At 39.4% G+C, this 17,239-nt stretch overlaps 1 protein-coding gene across 8 annotated transcripts in view; it reads right to left on the bottom strand.

The window, feature by feature from the left end:
* Nucleotides 1-3,369: 3,369 nt before the first annotated feature.
* Nucleotides 3,370-17,239, bottom strand: part of LOC117411299 (equilibrative nucleoside transporter 1-like) — a 53,986-nt gene continuing 40,116 nt past the window's right edge. For 7 of the 8 annotated variants that reach the window (XM_059024938.1, XM_034018588.3, XM_034018586.3 and 4 more), the window contains 12 exons: nt 15,871-15,952; nt 15,523-15,604; nt 14,066-14,244; nt 13,500-13,639; nt 13,046-13,180; nt 12,489-12,586; nt 10,936-11,023; nt 10,124-10,215; nt 9,087-9,195; nt 8,529-8,614; nt 6,776-6,975; nt 3,370-6,252 (listed from right to left, as the gene is read on the bottom strand). In XM_059024938.1, the coding sequence (XP_058880921.1) occupies nt 6,141-6,252; nt 6,776-6,975; nt 8,529-8,614; nt 9,087-9,195; nt 10,124-10,215; nt 10,936-11,023; nt 12,489-12,586; nt 13,046-13,180; nt 13,500-13,639; nt 14,066-14,244; nt 15,523-15,604; nt 15,871-15,899 (1,350 nt within the window). In that variant the 5' untranslated portion in view covers nt 15,900-15,952 and the 3' untranslated portion in view covers nt 3,370-6,140. The remainder of the gene's footprint in view (nt 6,253-6,775; nt 6,976-8,528; nt 8,615-9,086; nt 9,196-10,123; nt 10,216-10,935; nt 11,024-12,488; nt 12,587-13,045; nt 13,181-13,499; nt 13,640-14,065; nt 14,245-15,522; nt 15,605-15,870; nt 15,953-17,239) is intronic. The other variant, XM_034018593.3, reaches the window with a different exon arrangement.

The raw sequence follows: 17,239 nt of genomic DNA, 5'->3' as shown, positions 1-17,239 counted from the left end.
TTTATCGTGTTAAAAAAAGCTACAGTACAGTCCCTCAGAAAATCTCACCATTGTAAAAGCCCTACACAGTGTAGTAAAGCATGGTGAAAGCAAAGTAAGGCTGGTTAAAACAGTGATAACACTATGTAACACAATTTGTGTTCCTGGGTAGTAAGTGTTATTTCCTAATTGCTTATGCCTCAAAAGTATAGAAAATGGCTATTATTCCCCACAAACTTTGCTTTTGTGACCAGGACAGTGATATTTTGAAATTGACCTATTTCCAATGAGAAAACGGGCGAATTTGTGTCTTTTCGTTCACATAAAGTCAGAAAAAAACAACATATGAATCCAAATTAACATGTATTTATACTAAAGTAATACAAAAATGACTACAAAAGATTTAGAAGTGAGTAGTTTTTTGAGATTTACGATTATACTGTAAATCACTTTCACGAATCAGCCCCCAAATGTAGTCTCCCTTCATGTTCTCGTTATACTGTCCTTGGTAGCGGCGTTCAAAGTCCAGTATATCCTGGTGGAAGCGCTCGCCTTGCTCCTCCGAGTACGCTCCCATGTTCTCCTTGAATTTATCAAGATGAGCATCAAGGATATGGACTTTGAGGGACATCCTACAGCCCATTGTGCCGTAGTTCTTCACCAGAGTCTCAACCAGCTCCACATAGTTTTCGGCCTTGTTATTGCCCAGGAAGCCCCGAACCACTGCGACAATGATGTTCTAAGCCGCTTTCTCCTTACTAGTGAGCTTCTTGGGGAATTCATTGCACTCCAGGATCTTCTTTATCTGTGGTCCGACAAAGACACCGGCTTTGACCTTTGCCTCAGCCAGCTTAGGGAAGAAGTCTTGAAGGTACTTGAAGGCTGCCGACTCCTTATCTAGAGCTCTGACAAATTGTTTCATAAGGCCCAATTTGATGTGCAGTGGTGGCATCAGCACCTTCCGGGGGGTCCACCAGTGGCTCCCACTTGACGTTGTTCCTCCACACAGAGAACTCGGTCCGCTGTGGCCAGTCCCGCCTGTGGTAGTGCGCCTTGGTGTCCCTGCTGTCCCAAAGGCAAAGATAGCAGGGAAACTTGGTAAAACCGCCTTGGAGACCCATCAGGAATGCCACCATTTTGAAGTCTCCTATGACCTTGATGCCATCTCAGAAAAATGCAGATATGTATCCACTTAGGCAGCTGGAACTAAACTGAACTGGTGGGCTTAAGGCCCCTGTATTTATACTACTATTTATATTACTGGAAAGTTCTAGAAAGTTCTAGAAGTTACTCCAAGTTTACTCAGCACTGAATCTATCTGGAATGTTCTGGAAAATAGGTAAATTTCAAAATATCACTGCCCTGGTCACAAAAGCAAAGTTTGTGGGGAATTATAGCCATGTTCTATACTTTTGAGGCATAAGCAATTAGGAAATAACACTTACTACCCAGGAACCAAAAAAAAATAAATAAATTGTTACACGGTGTAACTTATGACAAACCATGATGGATGGCAAAACTGCAAAATGGCCATGGAACATATTTACTTGGGTGCACTGGTACTGTATATTAATTAAGGTCCCAGCAATTTGTTTCAAGAAGATGCTCTGTTCATATTGTATTACTGACTTCACATATATAGCATATATAGCATATATAGCATGATCTTCATTTCCCAACCACGGTACTGTATGTCTAGAATTAGTTATAGTATAATTAATTGATGAATTATTGTACCAATTTTAACACACATTTCCCTGCACACATCCAGGTGTGTGCCAGTGCTCATTTTCTTGTTGTCTATTGAATTGCAGACCATTTTACGAACTTCAGTGGAATTAAAACTAGAACAGGACTGAGTGCATTTTCACAAAATTACTAACCACTATATCGTACTTCACAAGACCTGGCCCCAGGACATAAGGCTTGGTGGTCCTGTGGTTAAAGAAAGGGGCTTGTTATCAGGCAGTTCTAAATTCAATCCCAGTTGCTGACTCGCTATGTGTGACCCTGAGCAAGTCACTTAACCTCCTTGTGCTCCATCCTTTGGATGAGACGTAAAACCGAGGTCCTATTGCAAGTGACTCTGCAGCAGCAGTCGTTGATGCTTAATTCATCCACTAGTCTCAGTAAGTCGCTTTGGATAAAAGTGTCTGTTAAATGACTAATTAGTAATAATAGCAATAAAATAGATGGAAGAAACAACATCATTAGCCACACATTAGTCACCGTTTTTGACAAGAGTTCTGCTGTAGTTAGTTGACTTTCCATTAAGAATGAACTGCTACCACAAAAGCACCTTTATTAATAGAAAGTAAGCAGATGCAATGCAAAAGCCCAACACATGTACATATATTAAAAAGTGCTGCAAAGTGACTAGTAACTGTAAACCCAGTCCAAGTGTCCAGAATGTAATTAAAAGTGTTGATTGTAAACCCGTTTGTCCACCGTGATGAATGAGACAGCAGCTGCCCCTGTGACATGCAGGGCTGTTATACAGTGTAACACGACCCTGGGTTTATTTCAATGTAGAACAGGGAACGGGACACTCAGTTCACTAGCAGCTGACTGGGGCCCGCTGCTCAGCTGTGGGAGTAGTTCCCCTTGTAAAAGAAAGCTATATAATAAATTGTACACCCTAGTTATCTATGAGATAAAACCATAGAAATGTTTAGCTGGTTAAAATGTGGCCTTTTTTCATTAGCTACCATTTTCATGCCTGATGTTAATGCTTGTTGAAGACTATGAAAGAGCTGCTGGAGCCCAAATAGCAATCTCAGTGTTCCAGTTAGGCAATAAAACATACAGGTAGGTAAATGAAGGACAGGACTGGCTTTTTAAATATTCCCTCCGTCAGCTGGCAGCAGGAACGCTGTTAGGGATCATCTGCAAGTTCACCTCAAACCTTTCTGCCATTTTTTTCAGTGGAGCTGTTTGCAAGTGGTTTGTGGTCAGGCCGCCTGCTTGGTACTGTGATGAGTTGAGCACGGGGTGATGATAAATTAAAAACACTTAAGCTTCATGACGTAGCAGCAAATGCACTGTTCGTATGAACGTAAACCTTGTAGGATACAGTAAGGGGACTTTCACAGAGGCACATCAAACTTGTACTTATGTATGTATTTATATTTCTACAGGGGTCTTGTATCTACAATGCTGCTTACATTTCAATAGCAACAGCTTTTTTAAACAATAAAATCAAACTTTTTGGACGTTGGTAGTTTTTACCGCGATCCCCTGCTTGATGAAACAGTCTGAACCGTGCCATCAGATTTACCCTGAATGCATATTGGAAATCGTTTTTTATGATCCGATTACAACTTTTTTTCCCCTTGGAAGAATGAAATACTATCTGATGTTGGGGCTATAAATTCACACCAGTCCGTTGACTTTGTAGAAAGGAAAAGCTTTAATCACAAGCCCGGGAGATTACACAAGTGGAATTTCACAAGGCAAGCTCTCAGAACAACAGTTTGCAACGTTACTTATACCTCATTATGATTGCACATTTAGTACCGCTTATTGGTTAAAGTTTGCCGCATAGGTGTGCGAGTCCATTTGTCACTTAGTGATTGGTGCTGCTTCTGCCGCAGGGGCTAAGACGAACTTTCTGGAAGTTTCTGTACTTGGCTCTGGGGTAGTTCTCCCTCTGTCCTTGCATGCAGCTTATCAGGTACACAGCCCACAGTTGGTTTCGGCTCCTGGTATTCTTCACATCACGTTAGCTGGTGGTTGCAGCTGGTGTAATGTCTATATACACATCCTGGTTAGTCGTTAGTTTGTTAAGCTTATAATCCCTACTTCACTATCTAAAGTAAAATAATCTTGGTTTTATCAGTGGTGATCCAGTAAAGCTAAACCATCCTTCAGATGTTTAGGCAAGATTCTACTTTGTGGGTAAGATCCCGTGGCATTCAACCTTGCAGAGTGGGTCTTGTTCAAATGCAGTAATATGAAGAAAAAGGAACTGCAAACAAATACAGTCAGCAGTGACATTTATTCAGTATTGTTCATTATAAACTTCATTCATTCGTTTCACCTCTTTGCAGCTTCCCAAACCCTAGTCTCTAGATGGAATTATACATAGATTTTAAAATGGAAGTCACATTGGCACATTTCCAGTTCAAACTAGTACATTTCTGTTCACTTTGGCAACAAGCTGCTGATTCAGAGTTAATCAACTTTTGTTAATCAGTTACATTTATTCGCAATTGTTTGAGGCTCCTTCTTGAATAAATGGCTTTCTCTGAAGCTTGGCAGGGGGACACTGATATAACTCTGCTCACACATTCGCCTAATGAAATTTATAATTAAAGTTCGGGAGGAGGGTCAGACACCAATCTCCGCGTCACCAAATTGAATCATTCAATTTACACATTAGCCAATTAAGATTGTTAGCACTATAAATACCCACCACTTATCTCTCAGTTGCGTTTTGATTTCATCGTAACCCACCACCTCCCCATCTCCACCTTTCTTAATAACAATTTTTATGTTTTATCAATGGGGGTCTCAGCCTCGTCCAGTCGGCCAGGCAGCGAACCCTCAAACCAAGTTAGGTTTGATGCCAAATGAATGTGTATATACAACATACTTTTCTGTAAAATCGCATACTAAGCATTCTCCACAATAAATATTTGTACTAAAACATTTTGTGATTGGTGTTTGTCCCGAACTACTGAACTTGCTCTTGTACTCTAAAACAGGGGTAGGCAACCCTGGTCTTGGAGTGCCTGTAAGTATCTCTTAATCATCAATTGCTAAATACCTGGAACACATGGCAATTCTGACCCATTAAGCCAATCATTGACTCAATTAGGGCTTGGGTAAAACAAAAACCAGAAGTGTTTGTGGCACTCCAGGATCAGGGTTGCCTACCCCTGCTCTAAAACACAGGTTCCCAAACTGTGTGCCTGATGTTTGGTCATGTCATTCTTTAGGTTGTATGTGAGTGAAAGTGACTGAATAGGATAAAAATGATGTAACGTGAGTTATACTAAATACATAAAATACAGGTGCTATACAGGTGGAAAAAAATGTGAAAACTATATACTAAAAAAAGGCACTGAGAAAATGTCTACATTCGCCTCAATCTGCTCCTCTAAACTATCGAACAATGTTACAAGTTTCTTTAAGCGTTACTAGATTAGTATACAAAATAAGGTTCTGTGAAAAGTCTGGAAGACTCACTCCCACCAACTGTTTTCTCCACATATTTAAGGACAACGGCAGCTCTGATCTAACATGGTTACATTTATTTGTTAACATCCCCCTTATTTTCACGGTCTACAATTACTGTATACCCAAGGTTGATGATAATTCTATAAAGACGCAATCCTAAAATTTGACAGAGATATTCCCATGTTACCTCTATCTAATTAGTGTCTGTCTGCCCGCATTTAATTACAAACACGACATCTAATCACATAGCTAGCGCTTTAATACTGCTTTAAGCTAGATCATTGTATCATTAAAGCCATTGCTTGTCACAAATTTCTTGGCTTTCATTGTACATATGGCTTATAAATCCTACCTTTTATCATCACTTCATATTGATATTACAGCTAGTTACAATGCAACTTTTTATACTAGAAACTCCACTATCTACATGGTAACAAACATACTGAAATTGATAAAACAGGAAACTAACCAGAAAAAGGACTAATACAATGTGCGTTGCTAAGCAGTGCATTGTTTCTATATGAGTTTCCAGTTGAAACTCAGCTTCACTTCTCTCTATACAGCATCAGGGTTCACTATCCAGTACTTCAGTATATTAAAAAAACAAAAAATTAATAAAACGTTTAAAAAATATAACAAGAAACAAAACAGCAGATATTAAAAAAAAAAACACACACACAACTGATAAAACTTAAGCATATTGTTAGCACATTACATAATGTACTTTTTTTTTAAACAAGCAAAACACTTAAAATATATAAAAATGATTGAAACAATTGAAAAAAAGCAGTTTAAAAAGCAGTGTAAATTTACATTTTTTTAATTTAACAATTGAATCTCATTTTTAAGGCACGCTTCCCCTCTAGCCCGCTAGTGTATAAAATCAAGGCTGGTCTAATACCCGGTAACGAGCGTCTGCAGAGGTGAGCTTCCTTCTTGTTTCCAGTGCAATCAAAACTTGTGGGGATTCATCTGTGTCGTTATACCAGCGCCCGGAACAGGAAGGAGACTGTGGCACCCAGGGCCAGGCCCAGAGACAGGAAGAAGGCCATGATGGCCCCAGTCGTTTCCGCTTCATGAGGGGCCACTTTCCTGTGGACGAAACAAGAAAGAATATTTTCCAGCAAGCATTAAATCTATACCCTCAACACTACCTCTCCTTCTCAAGGGTCGGACCCTGGGTACAATAAGGAAAGCCAGCTGTGCAGACAGTGCCTGATCACCCTTGACAGATGACCTATCTAACTGTATCTCTTGTACACTTAAAACTTCCTTCGCTGGTAAAATATAATCAGAATTTATATCATTTGAGCTGAACTTTGAGACTAGAATCTAAATGCTGCAACAACAACAATAGCCATAGGCATGGTAATAGCCATGGCAGGACTATTGCTAAACAACATGTACACACACACATTTATATACAAGTATCTACATTTAATACAGAGTAACAGCACCACACTAACACAGTCTACAGCGCTTTAACCAAAAGGCAACCAAAATCCCTATTTTAAGCAATCCCCACCAAGGAACAGTGGATATTCCTTAAACGGTTCTCAGTTCTACAGCACTCGTTTCTCGCGCGTGGTGCTGCCCCCAGCGGCCACTTCCTTACTTGGGTCCGAAGCACATGCAGAGGCTGGCCAGGTATCCGTTGGAGAAGGCGAAGAGGATCATGAAGACGATGTACCAGGCGTCGTGACCGAAGAGGACGGGCAGGTTCTCCCGAGGCTGCACGTTACACAGCATGAACAGGGGCACGAAGACCACGCGAGCCACCACCATGATCGGCAAGAGAAAGCTGTCACTGCCAGGCTGAAGAAGAAGCACAAATCAGCATTCTATTCAGTAAAACAGACGCATGGTATACAGTGAACTGTCTGAGCTCCTCGGAGCAACAGCTTTATGGGCAGCAGGGTCCTGATGGGAGAATTTGAGCTTGTAACACAATGCTTTACAGGAGATGAGAAGGTGCTGCTGTTGCTACTGGTGTCGTTTTATTGACGTTTGATACTAAATGCCACTATATAGGGATAGCAGCTCCATAATTCAAATTTAACCCTGTATGTGATCTACAGAAAATGTAAAAGAATGCAGTAGTTTATCAGTAGGGTTGTATTTGAGATATGTGTATACGTGTGACAGAGTAGGGGGAGGATGTGTGCAGAACAGGCTCTGCACATGGGTGTGGGTGTGTGCTGATGGAAATTGTGTTTGATTGTATTAAATTGTTTAAGTGATGAATGGTGTGATTGATTGAATGGAAAAAAGTGTAGAATGTGGCTAGGTGGTGACTGGATATTTGACTGTCAAACACCCCTGGCCACATGGTATAAAAGAGAACAAAGGAGTGTTTATGGGGGTTGGTTAGTTGAGGGAGAGGCTGAGTGCAGCAGGGTGTGCTCTCAGTCCAAGCACCATGATAGCTCAGCTTGGGTGCTGTTTTGAATTGAAGTGTTTTTGTTTAACCATTTTATTTTGAGTTTCTGTATTGTTAATAAAAGTGTGCATCTGCGCTAAAACTGCAGCTTCCCGACTCTGGGTCTGCTTCTTGCCATTCATCAGCCTTGGCTGTGACGCCATCCTTTCACAATACAGTATAGTCAATGAATGCATGAAAAAACTAACCAATTTAATATACAAGAATGACACACCAAAAGATTCTTAGCACAACATACAGGCACTGCAATGTTATTAAATCCAGTAAGAGGTAAGAAAATAGATTGTACAACATTGGTTGTAATTTTGTTTACCCTCAGGCAAGAAGTAACGGAAGACACATTTTAAAATTGGTGTCATGACACATGATACTGTTCCCGCTGCTTAATAGCTTTCTTATTCACTGTAAAAGGTTACGCAAAAACACAAACACATTCTTAAGTTTGAAGGTTAAGTAAATTCAAAACATGCTGAAATAACCAAGTTCAAAACATGATATGCAAATTATATGCATTGGGTAATCCACTGGTTCTAAGAACGTTTTTGGGTTCTAAATGAGAATAAGTGCACATCAAATATCTGAGTTTTGATTTTTATATCTATTAACAAAAAAAAAAAAAACACTAAAAAACATGATACTTCAAGATATTTCAAGTGTCAAGTAATATTTGACATAATCCAACTTCATTAGGTGTTGTTTTTGGTCATTTAAATTAAAAATGGTATTTGGATGGATAATTTGCTGATGTTCTGTAGGAACACCACGCAGTTTCCAGCCTCAGGGGGTAGACACAACCCTGGAGTAAGTGTTGTTGCACTAACCAGTTCAAGTACAAGGACCCTTGATCAGGCTAGGAAGTGTTCATTAATGCTTAAGAAAACCGTTTACTGCAAGGTAAGTGCTTCTTCCATTTGGCATCAAGACTTACCCACAAACAGATCGCAGTGAGACTCCTTCCAGCCCAGTCACACAGGTTAAACAGCAGGAAACATGAGACAGGGATAAAATAGTTTCCTAAAAACCAACAAAAAAAACCCATCAATCCATTATGCAACAGTATGCTGCAGTGCTTCTCTCCCCTATGCAGGGTCGGGGTCAATTCCATTTCCATTAAAATCCATTCCCAATTCCCATTCCCTTTTAATCAATTTCAGAACAGCATTGATCAAAATTGCAATTCGCAGTATTCTGTTAATATGAGCTTCTAACAGGGAGCAAATTACTTTAATTGAAGTCACTGTTAGTTAATTAAATGGGCTTCAAAATGAAAGCAGTTGAACAATCATTATGTCTCTAAAATATCAATTCCAATTTTAAAAAGGAATTGAAAAACAGGAAATGACCATGTTTGGTCCAGTGAAGCCAACAGTGCCAAACATGGGCTGTGAAATTAAAACATTTTAACCTTCAAAGCCTAACACAAACAAACCATAACAATAATGATATGATGTCAGAAACTTGTGAAAGAGATATCATGCACACTTACTCCAGGCACTGTCCCCTGCAGCGGTGGATTTCACATCGGCAGTGACTGCGGGAAATGTTCCAATAGTGACCGTAAACGCAAAGCACACCGAAAACGCCAGCACCCAGATCTGGAACAACAACAGCAGCGCTCTCAGTCCATCGCAGGAGCTCTTCTGTTGCCGGTACCCATGCTTTTCCCATAGCTAGACTATGCATTTACCATAGTTTACCCTCATTTGCCACATGTGTTGCATGTTCCCATGTGTTGCTACAACTGTTTACGTAAGGTGTGTGTATTGTTTTAGAGAATTTTTTTTTTTACATTTTGACCACTTTTTTAAACTTTTAAATTGCATTCCCTGCCTCAAGATGGCTTCACATGTACCTGCATGGATCTCTCAGAACTACATTTTCCATCATCCTCCTGCTCACTGAGATGGATTTACCAGTGAGCAGGAGGATGATGGGGAATGTAGTTCTGAGAGGTCCATGCAAGTACATGTGAAGCCATCTTGAGGCAGGGAATGCAATTTAAAAAAGTGTAAAAAAGTGGTCAAAATGTAAAAGAAAAAAAATTAAAACAATACACACACCTTAAGTAAAAAAGTTGTAGAAATACATGGGAATATGTAAGACAATAAAATAAAAAGGTCCTTATGTACCCTTTAACCCTGTAATGTCCAAATATCTTTTATTTATGTGACTAGATTTCGTTTCTTGTACAAAACGCTTCCCCCCCCGTCTGGCAACACATAATGAACTGCAGATGAAAGAATGTGGCTTGTGAGGCTGGAGAAAAAAAGAAATGTAGAGGTGTGGCTAACATTGTATCATGTCTGATACAGAAATGGGCATTTTAAGCTTGGCTATACCTCGCGATTCTTTACAAAGCTTACCTATGCTATGTGTTTACTATGGGGAATTTGTATAGGGGGTGGTATGTAACATTTCTATTCTAGTTATTTCTGAAATGATTAATGGCTCATGTTACGCAGCATTTGTGTGTTTTTGTGTGAAACGAGATCTGGTGTTTCGGGTGGCATGTAGATGTGTTACCTTTTTTAAGATCGCAACTACTGAAACTTGAGGGTGAAGATCATCAGGGAGGCTTATGACAGCCTTGTTATCTGCCCCGTTTGTATGTTCTGCTAAAAGAAAAAGAAGAAACACACAAAAAGAGAAGGATTAGGCGGTTTATTGTAATTTTGTTTGTATATATTTGTACAACGTGTGAATTCTAGTCATTATAAAAAGTAAGGTGTGTGATACCGTGTTTCATCTACAGGAAGGGGCTGAAGGTGGTCCTATAGCACCCAAGGATTAAGCGGAAGAATTATTCTAGACATTCCTCCTCTTACAAATCAATTACCTGAATATTCTAGGAACAGTCTACATTCTGTACTACAAATGATCATGCCCTGTATTTATCTATTCATGGACACCTGCCTTTAAGAACCACGCTCTTCTTCCTAACACATGACATTCTACAGCTGAGATCCATATAACAATAAAATACCCAACCAGGGAGTCCTTGCTTTCTCTCCCCGCTTCTTTGACTGAGCCAATGAGGCAGCATGGACACCAGTGTCTAGGATCAACCTCTATATTGTTGTATGCTGGATTATACTATATAGTGAAACCACTGGTTCCAGTAGTGTAATACGGACAACAACGATATTGGCATACTTTAACAGATCATGACATGCATCTTAATAGAACCAAATCTGTTTCAGTACAGTAGCTTCTAGCAATACAGTATAGGTTATTAATCTGCCTGAAGTTGTACCATCAAAAACACAAAGTGCAGAAAAGCAGCACCAGAGCCTTGACAACCTCCTGCACAAGCAGAGCATCAAGCCAAGGCATACCTTTCTTCAGCAGGTCTAGCTTGGTTTCGCCATCGTTGCTGCTTGTCGAAGGGCTGCTGTCTTTATTCAAATAAAACAAGAAAAATTCCTGTGTAAAATGAATACAAAAACAAAACAAGTGAATAAATGAAAGCCAAAACCTTAACTTAATATAAGCAAAACCAATTTTTATTTTACTTTGATAAACAATCCATCTTGTTTACAAGCGTGTTCTAGAGATGGCCAGCTTTCAAACACTATAGCTGTCTTTCCCCAAAGGTTACATTCCAAAACATTATCAGCATGGTCTAACTGTGTGCCAGATGAGCTTGTAGAACACCTTCTTTATCTGTCATTATGTATAGTATTTGTTCCCCTCGAAATCAACAGGGGGTAAGTTAAAGAGTGCTTGAACAATTACTTTAAAACATATTCATTAAAATCACCACCCCACTACTGCAGAACCCACAGCCTCTCTGTTGTAGCATTGGAGTACTCCAGTACAGTAATCCATCACCTATCCGACTGCGGTGGGACCAGATTAACCCTTTGCGGTCCATAGTCGGACCTGGTCCGACATCATTATAGAAACGCAAAAAACGGGTTTCTAGTCGTTTTATCTCCGGAAAAAGCCGAGAAAACCATTCAATGGCCGAGTGGGAGCGACAGGAGCTGAGACAAGTCGAAAAAAAAATAAAAAATAAAAAAAAGGCGTATCTCATGAATAGTCATACATGGCCCTGGTATCAGATAACGGTCATAAGTAAACAAGCTGGAACACGGACATTTGCAGAGCTTTTTTGAGACGTTATAGTAATAAAATAATGACTTGGATCGCATTATTGAGGAGTTTGGTGATAAAACGAGTGATCAGGAGATGATTGATCGGTATGTACGACTATTATTATTATTATTATTATTATTTATTTCTTACATAGGTGAAAGCTATAGCGAACGAAAGGGTGGGGCGGGGCTGGAGATGCCTAGTGAGTGCTTTGTTGTTATGCAGGGCCTTTTAAACCCGTTTTACTGTGGACAAAAAATACTTTTAAACTGCGCGTCTAAAATTAACTGCGTGTGTGAAAATAAATTAGACCTGGCGTGCCTGACGCGCATTTAATAAATGGACTGCAAAGGGTTAAGGGCGGATATGTAAAAAGGAGGATAAATGAATCCTGTTTTAAATATCATTATACACAGCTGTAACAATTACTATATTCACACAATTATTGTTTTGAGATTCAGCTTTTATTAGGGAGCTCCCCTAAATCCCTTGTTTAGAAAGATACTAATGCTTGTATTAATGCTTGTAATCCGTCTGCCGTGAGGGTGTGTGTATTTGCTACTGAGTGACAGGCAGGAGATCGAGATGGAGGTTGAGGCTGATACGCCCCACAGGCGAACAGGACTTATTTACATATCAACACAATGAACAGTTCATGTAACACTACCAGCAATGGCAGCACACGGAGCACATAAAACAGTGTACGAAAACTTTGGTAGGATCTACAATCTCTGAACTAATTTTCTCTGTTCTCTGGTTTATTTGAAGGTATAGTAACAGTGACCCTTACCATTTTAGGGAGGGCGATGTAGGAACCAATAGCGATGAGGATCACCGCACAAGCTGTGATGAAATATCCGAAGGCACTGTCTTGTAACGCCGAACCACCTGGAAGGAAGGGTGCATGGGAAGAGTTTGGGAGTTTTTCTTTGATTGTTTATCTGTCAGTTTTTCCATAGCCCACATCTTAGACTTGTCATGGTTTTCTTTTTTGCACATCAAATCAATGTATAGAGCATAGAGTCTATTGTCTTGGTTTACATGTAGCCCTACTGCTGAAAAATAAATATATATTTAGGGTAGCATGTATATTGTAATTAGCTAACAGCTACTTCTCAAAAGCACTGCGTAAAAGAGGTCACTGCCCGAGCAGCAAAAGACTGCTCAGAGAAAAAGATGCGTTTGTTTATGGCTTTCGTTTAATACCACAATTAAATTATTTTACCATGATATAGACTTTACCACAAGCAATAAAACTGTGCATCATTCCCTTAAAGCAGTAGCTTTCTTTTCTGTGTTTTTTCTCACTCTCAATATATTTGTAAAACAGACTAAATCAAAACTTACTTGCAATGGCACAGATCATGGCAAAGGCAGCAAATGTGCCTGCCAAGCCCTGTCCACTCATGATGGGGGTAGTGTAGCTGGCTGGCAGCAGGCCGGCTAGTCCGAAGAGACTGCCCTGAAGAATCGCTCCAAAAGCTGCAAGGACAGAAAAGCATGGCTATTGAACCTTACCTACTTCAGAGAAAAATACAGCCAAAGACAACAAGGCCAATCAAGGCATTCAATAACATTTATAAATGAAGTGTTAAATTCTTCTAAAGTAAGTCAGGAGAGGTCTTTGAGATTTGAACAAGCTAGCATTACACTAGGAGCATTGTCTTAAGTATCTGTGGGAGAGTTGATAATCACTCATACACATAGTTTATGATCATTGGTAAACTGTTTGTTGATACAGACACAATCGTGATCATGCGATCGTTGGTTCAACACTAGTAAAACAGCAGGCGTCACTTACAGTTGATACAGACGATTGTGATCATCGTCAGCACAAAGAAGGAGAGCGGAAGGATGGAGATCTTGACAAGAACAGCAGTCACGAGGAACAGCAGCAGAATGATAGCCAGGCTTCCCATGATGCGCACCTTCTGGGGAACCCTGGTAGAGCATGGGCAGGGGCAGCTTTAGCACCGCTCAGAAGAACCAAGCTTAGAAAACAAGCCGAAACACCCAACCCTTCTTTTAATTCTAAAGAAAGCCCCTCCCTTCCACAGACGTTGGTGTGCTACACCAGTGCTGAGGTCACAAAAACACCATGAAGGGGTGAAGCCCAGGGTGCTGATAGGAGGTTTTACCTGATACATAGAATGCTAATGATGTTCCAGATAAGAGGGGGGGTGCGGGGGCTGGGTGAAGAATGCTATGCAATACAACAATCTAACTTTATTACAAAAATGGGGGAATTTTATTAAATTAACCAGTTCTGTTAATTAGCCAATTCCATAACATTCAACAATGTAATTTATTGTTAAAAAAAAAAAAAGTGTAGTTAAAGCTAGCTTTATGAAAGAAAGAAGACCTTACCTTTGATGAAGGACAGAGTTGAGGCAGGAGAAGATGAGAAGTGGTACCATGGCACACAGAGTCATGAAGTTGTTGAATTTGGACTCCAGGTAATTCTTCGGCATCACAACTGTCAGGTTGCCTGTGTTATTGACCTGTAACATCCTTTCCTCTGCAGTTACCAGCCGGCTGGTGAAGTACTGTGAGATAGAGGAAAACAAGCTCAACGTCACATTACCTCCAGCATGTCGCATATTTATTCAATTGGTCCGGTGCATGATTAATCAGTATAATAATAATAATAATAATAATAATAATAATAATAATAATAATAATAATACACGCCTACACTTTAAATATGTTACTACAGGGATGGAAAGAAGACCCCGGTGGCATTCCTGGTTTTACTACGAGTTTAAAAAGACACACACATGAGCTTGTTATCTATACACTGCGGCTAATCAAGCTTGTTAACATCTGGAATGCATTCCTGTACTAATTATGCTTCTGGTCGAGTCAGCTGAAAACTCCAATTGGATAATTGAACATTACTTTCAGATGCCTGATTCTTTTTTGCTGTGCATCAAATGGAACGATTTGTTTCACTTTAGTAACACCTTATTAACAAGTATGTAAGTAACATACATCCTTGACACAGTAGTGTTCAATAAATGAGAGCCATCAGTAATATGAGAAGGTATATCACCAGGATATATATATTCAATGCATGTAAAGAGGTATGTAAAAATGTAAGCTTGACATACATACATTCTCCATATAGCCCAAGATTGCGATACTCGCAATAACTTAAATTGGACTAAGTTTTATCACAATGGGATAAGTGGTTTTCTAGATATAAGGATATGGATACAGATGTGGTTTTCTTTAGAATGCATTACATATAGGCTCCCAATCATATCATTTTGTGTATTCCAGTTTTACAACTTGAATTCATAAGAAATATTTGGAAGTTAGCTGGAAGGAAGCAGATTTACTATGTCTACTACAAATCAAAGTGCTTGCTGTTCGTTTATTTACAGAATAGAAACTTGCTTAATAAAACGATAAAAGGAAATATTTATCTCTTAAAAATCAAGCATTATTGTATATCTTGTTACAAGAGCTTTGCTTAAAAGTTTAAGTTTACAAATAATCATAAAAATGTACACCATCTTTAGTAAGCTAAACTCCACGCATTGTTATATGACTCACTTACTCACTTTAAAACAACAAAAAAAAAAAAGGTTTTGCTGTTTTTTTGTGCTTCGGAAACCAAAAAGTGTATTTGGTATCACTGAAGCGGAGGAACACGAAGACACCAAACCCCAAGTCTCCCCTGGTGTGCCATGCAGTGGTCTGTAACCTAGTCTCCTGAAACCAAGTTCCAAGCCACAAAGTGTCTTCATGTTCCCTCGGCTTAAGAAAATGTTACAGAAAAAAACAAATAGAAAACAAGAAATAAATCCAGTAATAATTACCATTGTGGCAGTCATAAAGAAATTCCATGGCAGGAGCGTTCCTAATCCAAGAATGAAGAATATCAACCACACAGCCTTGTATCTGCAAAGAGGTGAAGAGAAGCACAGTTTCAGTGGCTTATTTACTAGCAAGTACAGCAGTGGAGAGACTGTCAATATACTGTATGTTACTATCATTGAACTGTACAGATGTGTGGATGCAAACTGCTCCAATGCTGCTCTTTGTGCTGCTGTGCTGTTACCTGGTGTCAGAACATTTCAATATTAAGGGTTAGGGTTCCATGATCATTGAATGTATAAATACAAATTAAATAATAAATACATGAATACACTGAAGCATACACTCACTTGTCTTGTGGTAGATTAGTAGCAGTCATTTTGCAAGTCTGATGTTTCTGCAACGGTTTTGATTCAATTCACAGCACACAACCTGGAACAAAATAAATAAGTTCAAAATTTTCCAAGGTACATGTCACGACACTATGGTTTACGAATGGCACATCCGTCAGTATCGTTACTTTGACAGTTCAGTTAAGTCTGCTGCAATCCACAGCTTGATGCGTTTACAAATGTCACTGCCAATGCCCCGCAACATCAGGCGGCTGTGTGGTCCAGTGGTTAAAGAAAAGGGCTTGTAACCAGGAGGTCCCCGGTTCAAATCCCACCTCAGCCACTGACTCATTGTGTGACCCTGAGCAAGTCACTTAACCTTGTGCTCTGTATTTCAGGTGGGATGTAATTGTAAGTGACTCTACAGCTGATGCATAGTTCACACACCCTAGTCTCTGTAAGTCGCCTTGGATAAAGGCGTCTGCTAAATAAACAAATAATAATAATAATAATAATGATAATAATCACAGGTGGCACTGGTTGTAGTGTGCCACCAAAATGCATTCACAAATTTATTTTGTATGGTAAAGCAATACAAAACAAAACATTTCATATATCGACTACTAACTGCTGCATTTGTATGATAAACCTTTGGGTTAAAGAGCATTGATGAATTGTGGTTCTGTACCATTAACCAGGGCAATTGTTTTGGTCGCCAATAAAATATCTTACAGGGCAAGGTAACGTTTGTATCCAACTGCAAAGTGTGAGCAATTCCAAGTCTTCCTGTGAGCCTGCACACAATACTTAGCCTATATGGGTTCTAACTGAAGTCCTTCTGTTTCCAGTTAAGTAGACACTAAAAGCTGGATTTGCTCATTTGGTATGCAGTGTTTTTTTGTGCCAGCATCAACGTCTTACAGTTCTAAATCAGCCTGCAACTTTCTATTTGAAAGCACGATTATATAAAAAAAAATGTGTTTGCTATTTGTTTTCAATAAATGCAATAATATGACAAACTATTTTATATACAGTCAGCAAAATTATAAAATTACAAAAAGGATAGCATTTTGTAAAACACACTTTACATTACTTATATTAGGAGGCTGTGTGGTCCAGTGGTTAAAGAAAAAGGCTTGTAACCAGGAGGTCCCCGGTTCAAATCCCACCTCAGCCACTGACTCATTGTGTGATCCTGAGCAAGTCACTTAACCTCCTTGTGCTCCGTCTTTCGGGTGAGACGTAATTGTAAGTGACTCTGCAGCTGATGCATAGTTCACATACCCTAGTCTCTGTACGTCGCCTTGGATAAAGGCGTCTGCTAAATAAACAAATAATAATAATAATAATTACATTACTCACAGAGAAAATCCAGTTGACCAATTCT

This window comes from Acipenser ruthenus, chromosome 6 (assembly GCF_902713425.1).
Source record: "Acipenser ruthenus chromosome 6, fAciRut3.2 maternal haplotype, whole genome shotgun sequence".
Classification (NCBI taxonomy): domain Eukaryota; kingdom Metazoa; phylum Chordata; class Actinopteri; order Acipenseriformes; family Acipenseridae; genus Acipenser; species Acipenser ruthenus.
Note: the sequence above shows the minus strand (reverse complement) of the source record. Positions and strands in the feature narration are given on the sequence as shown.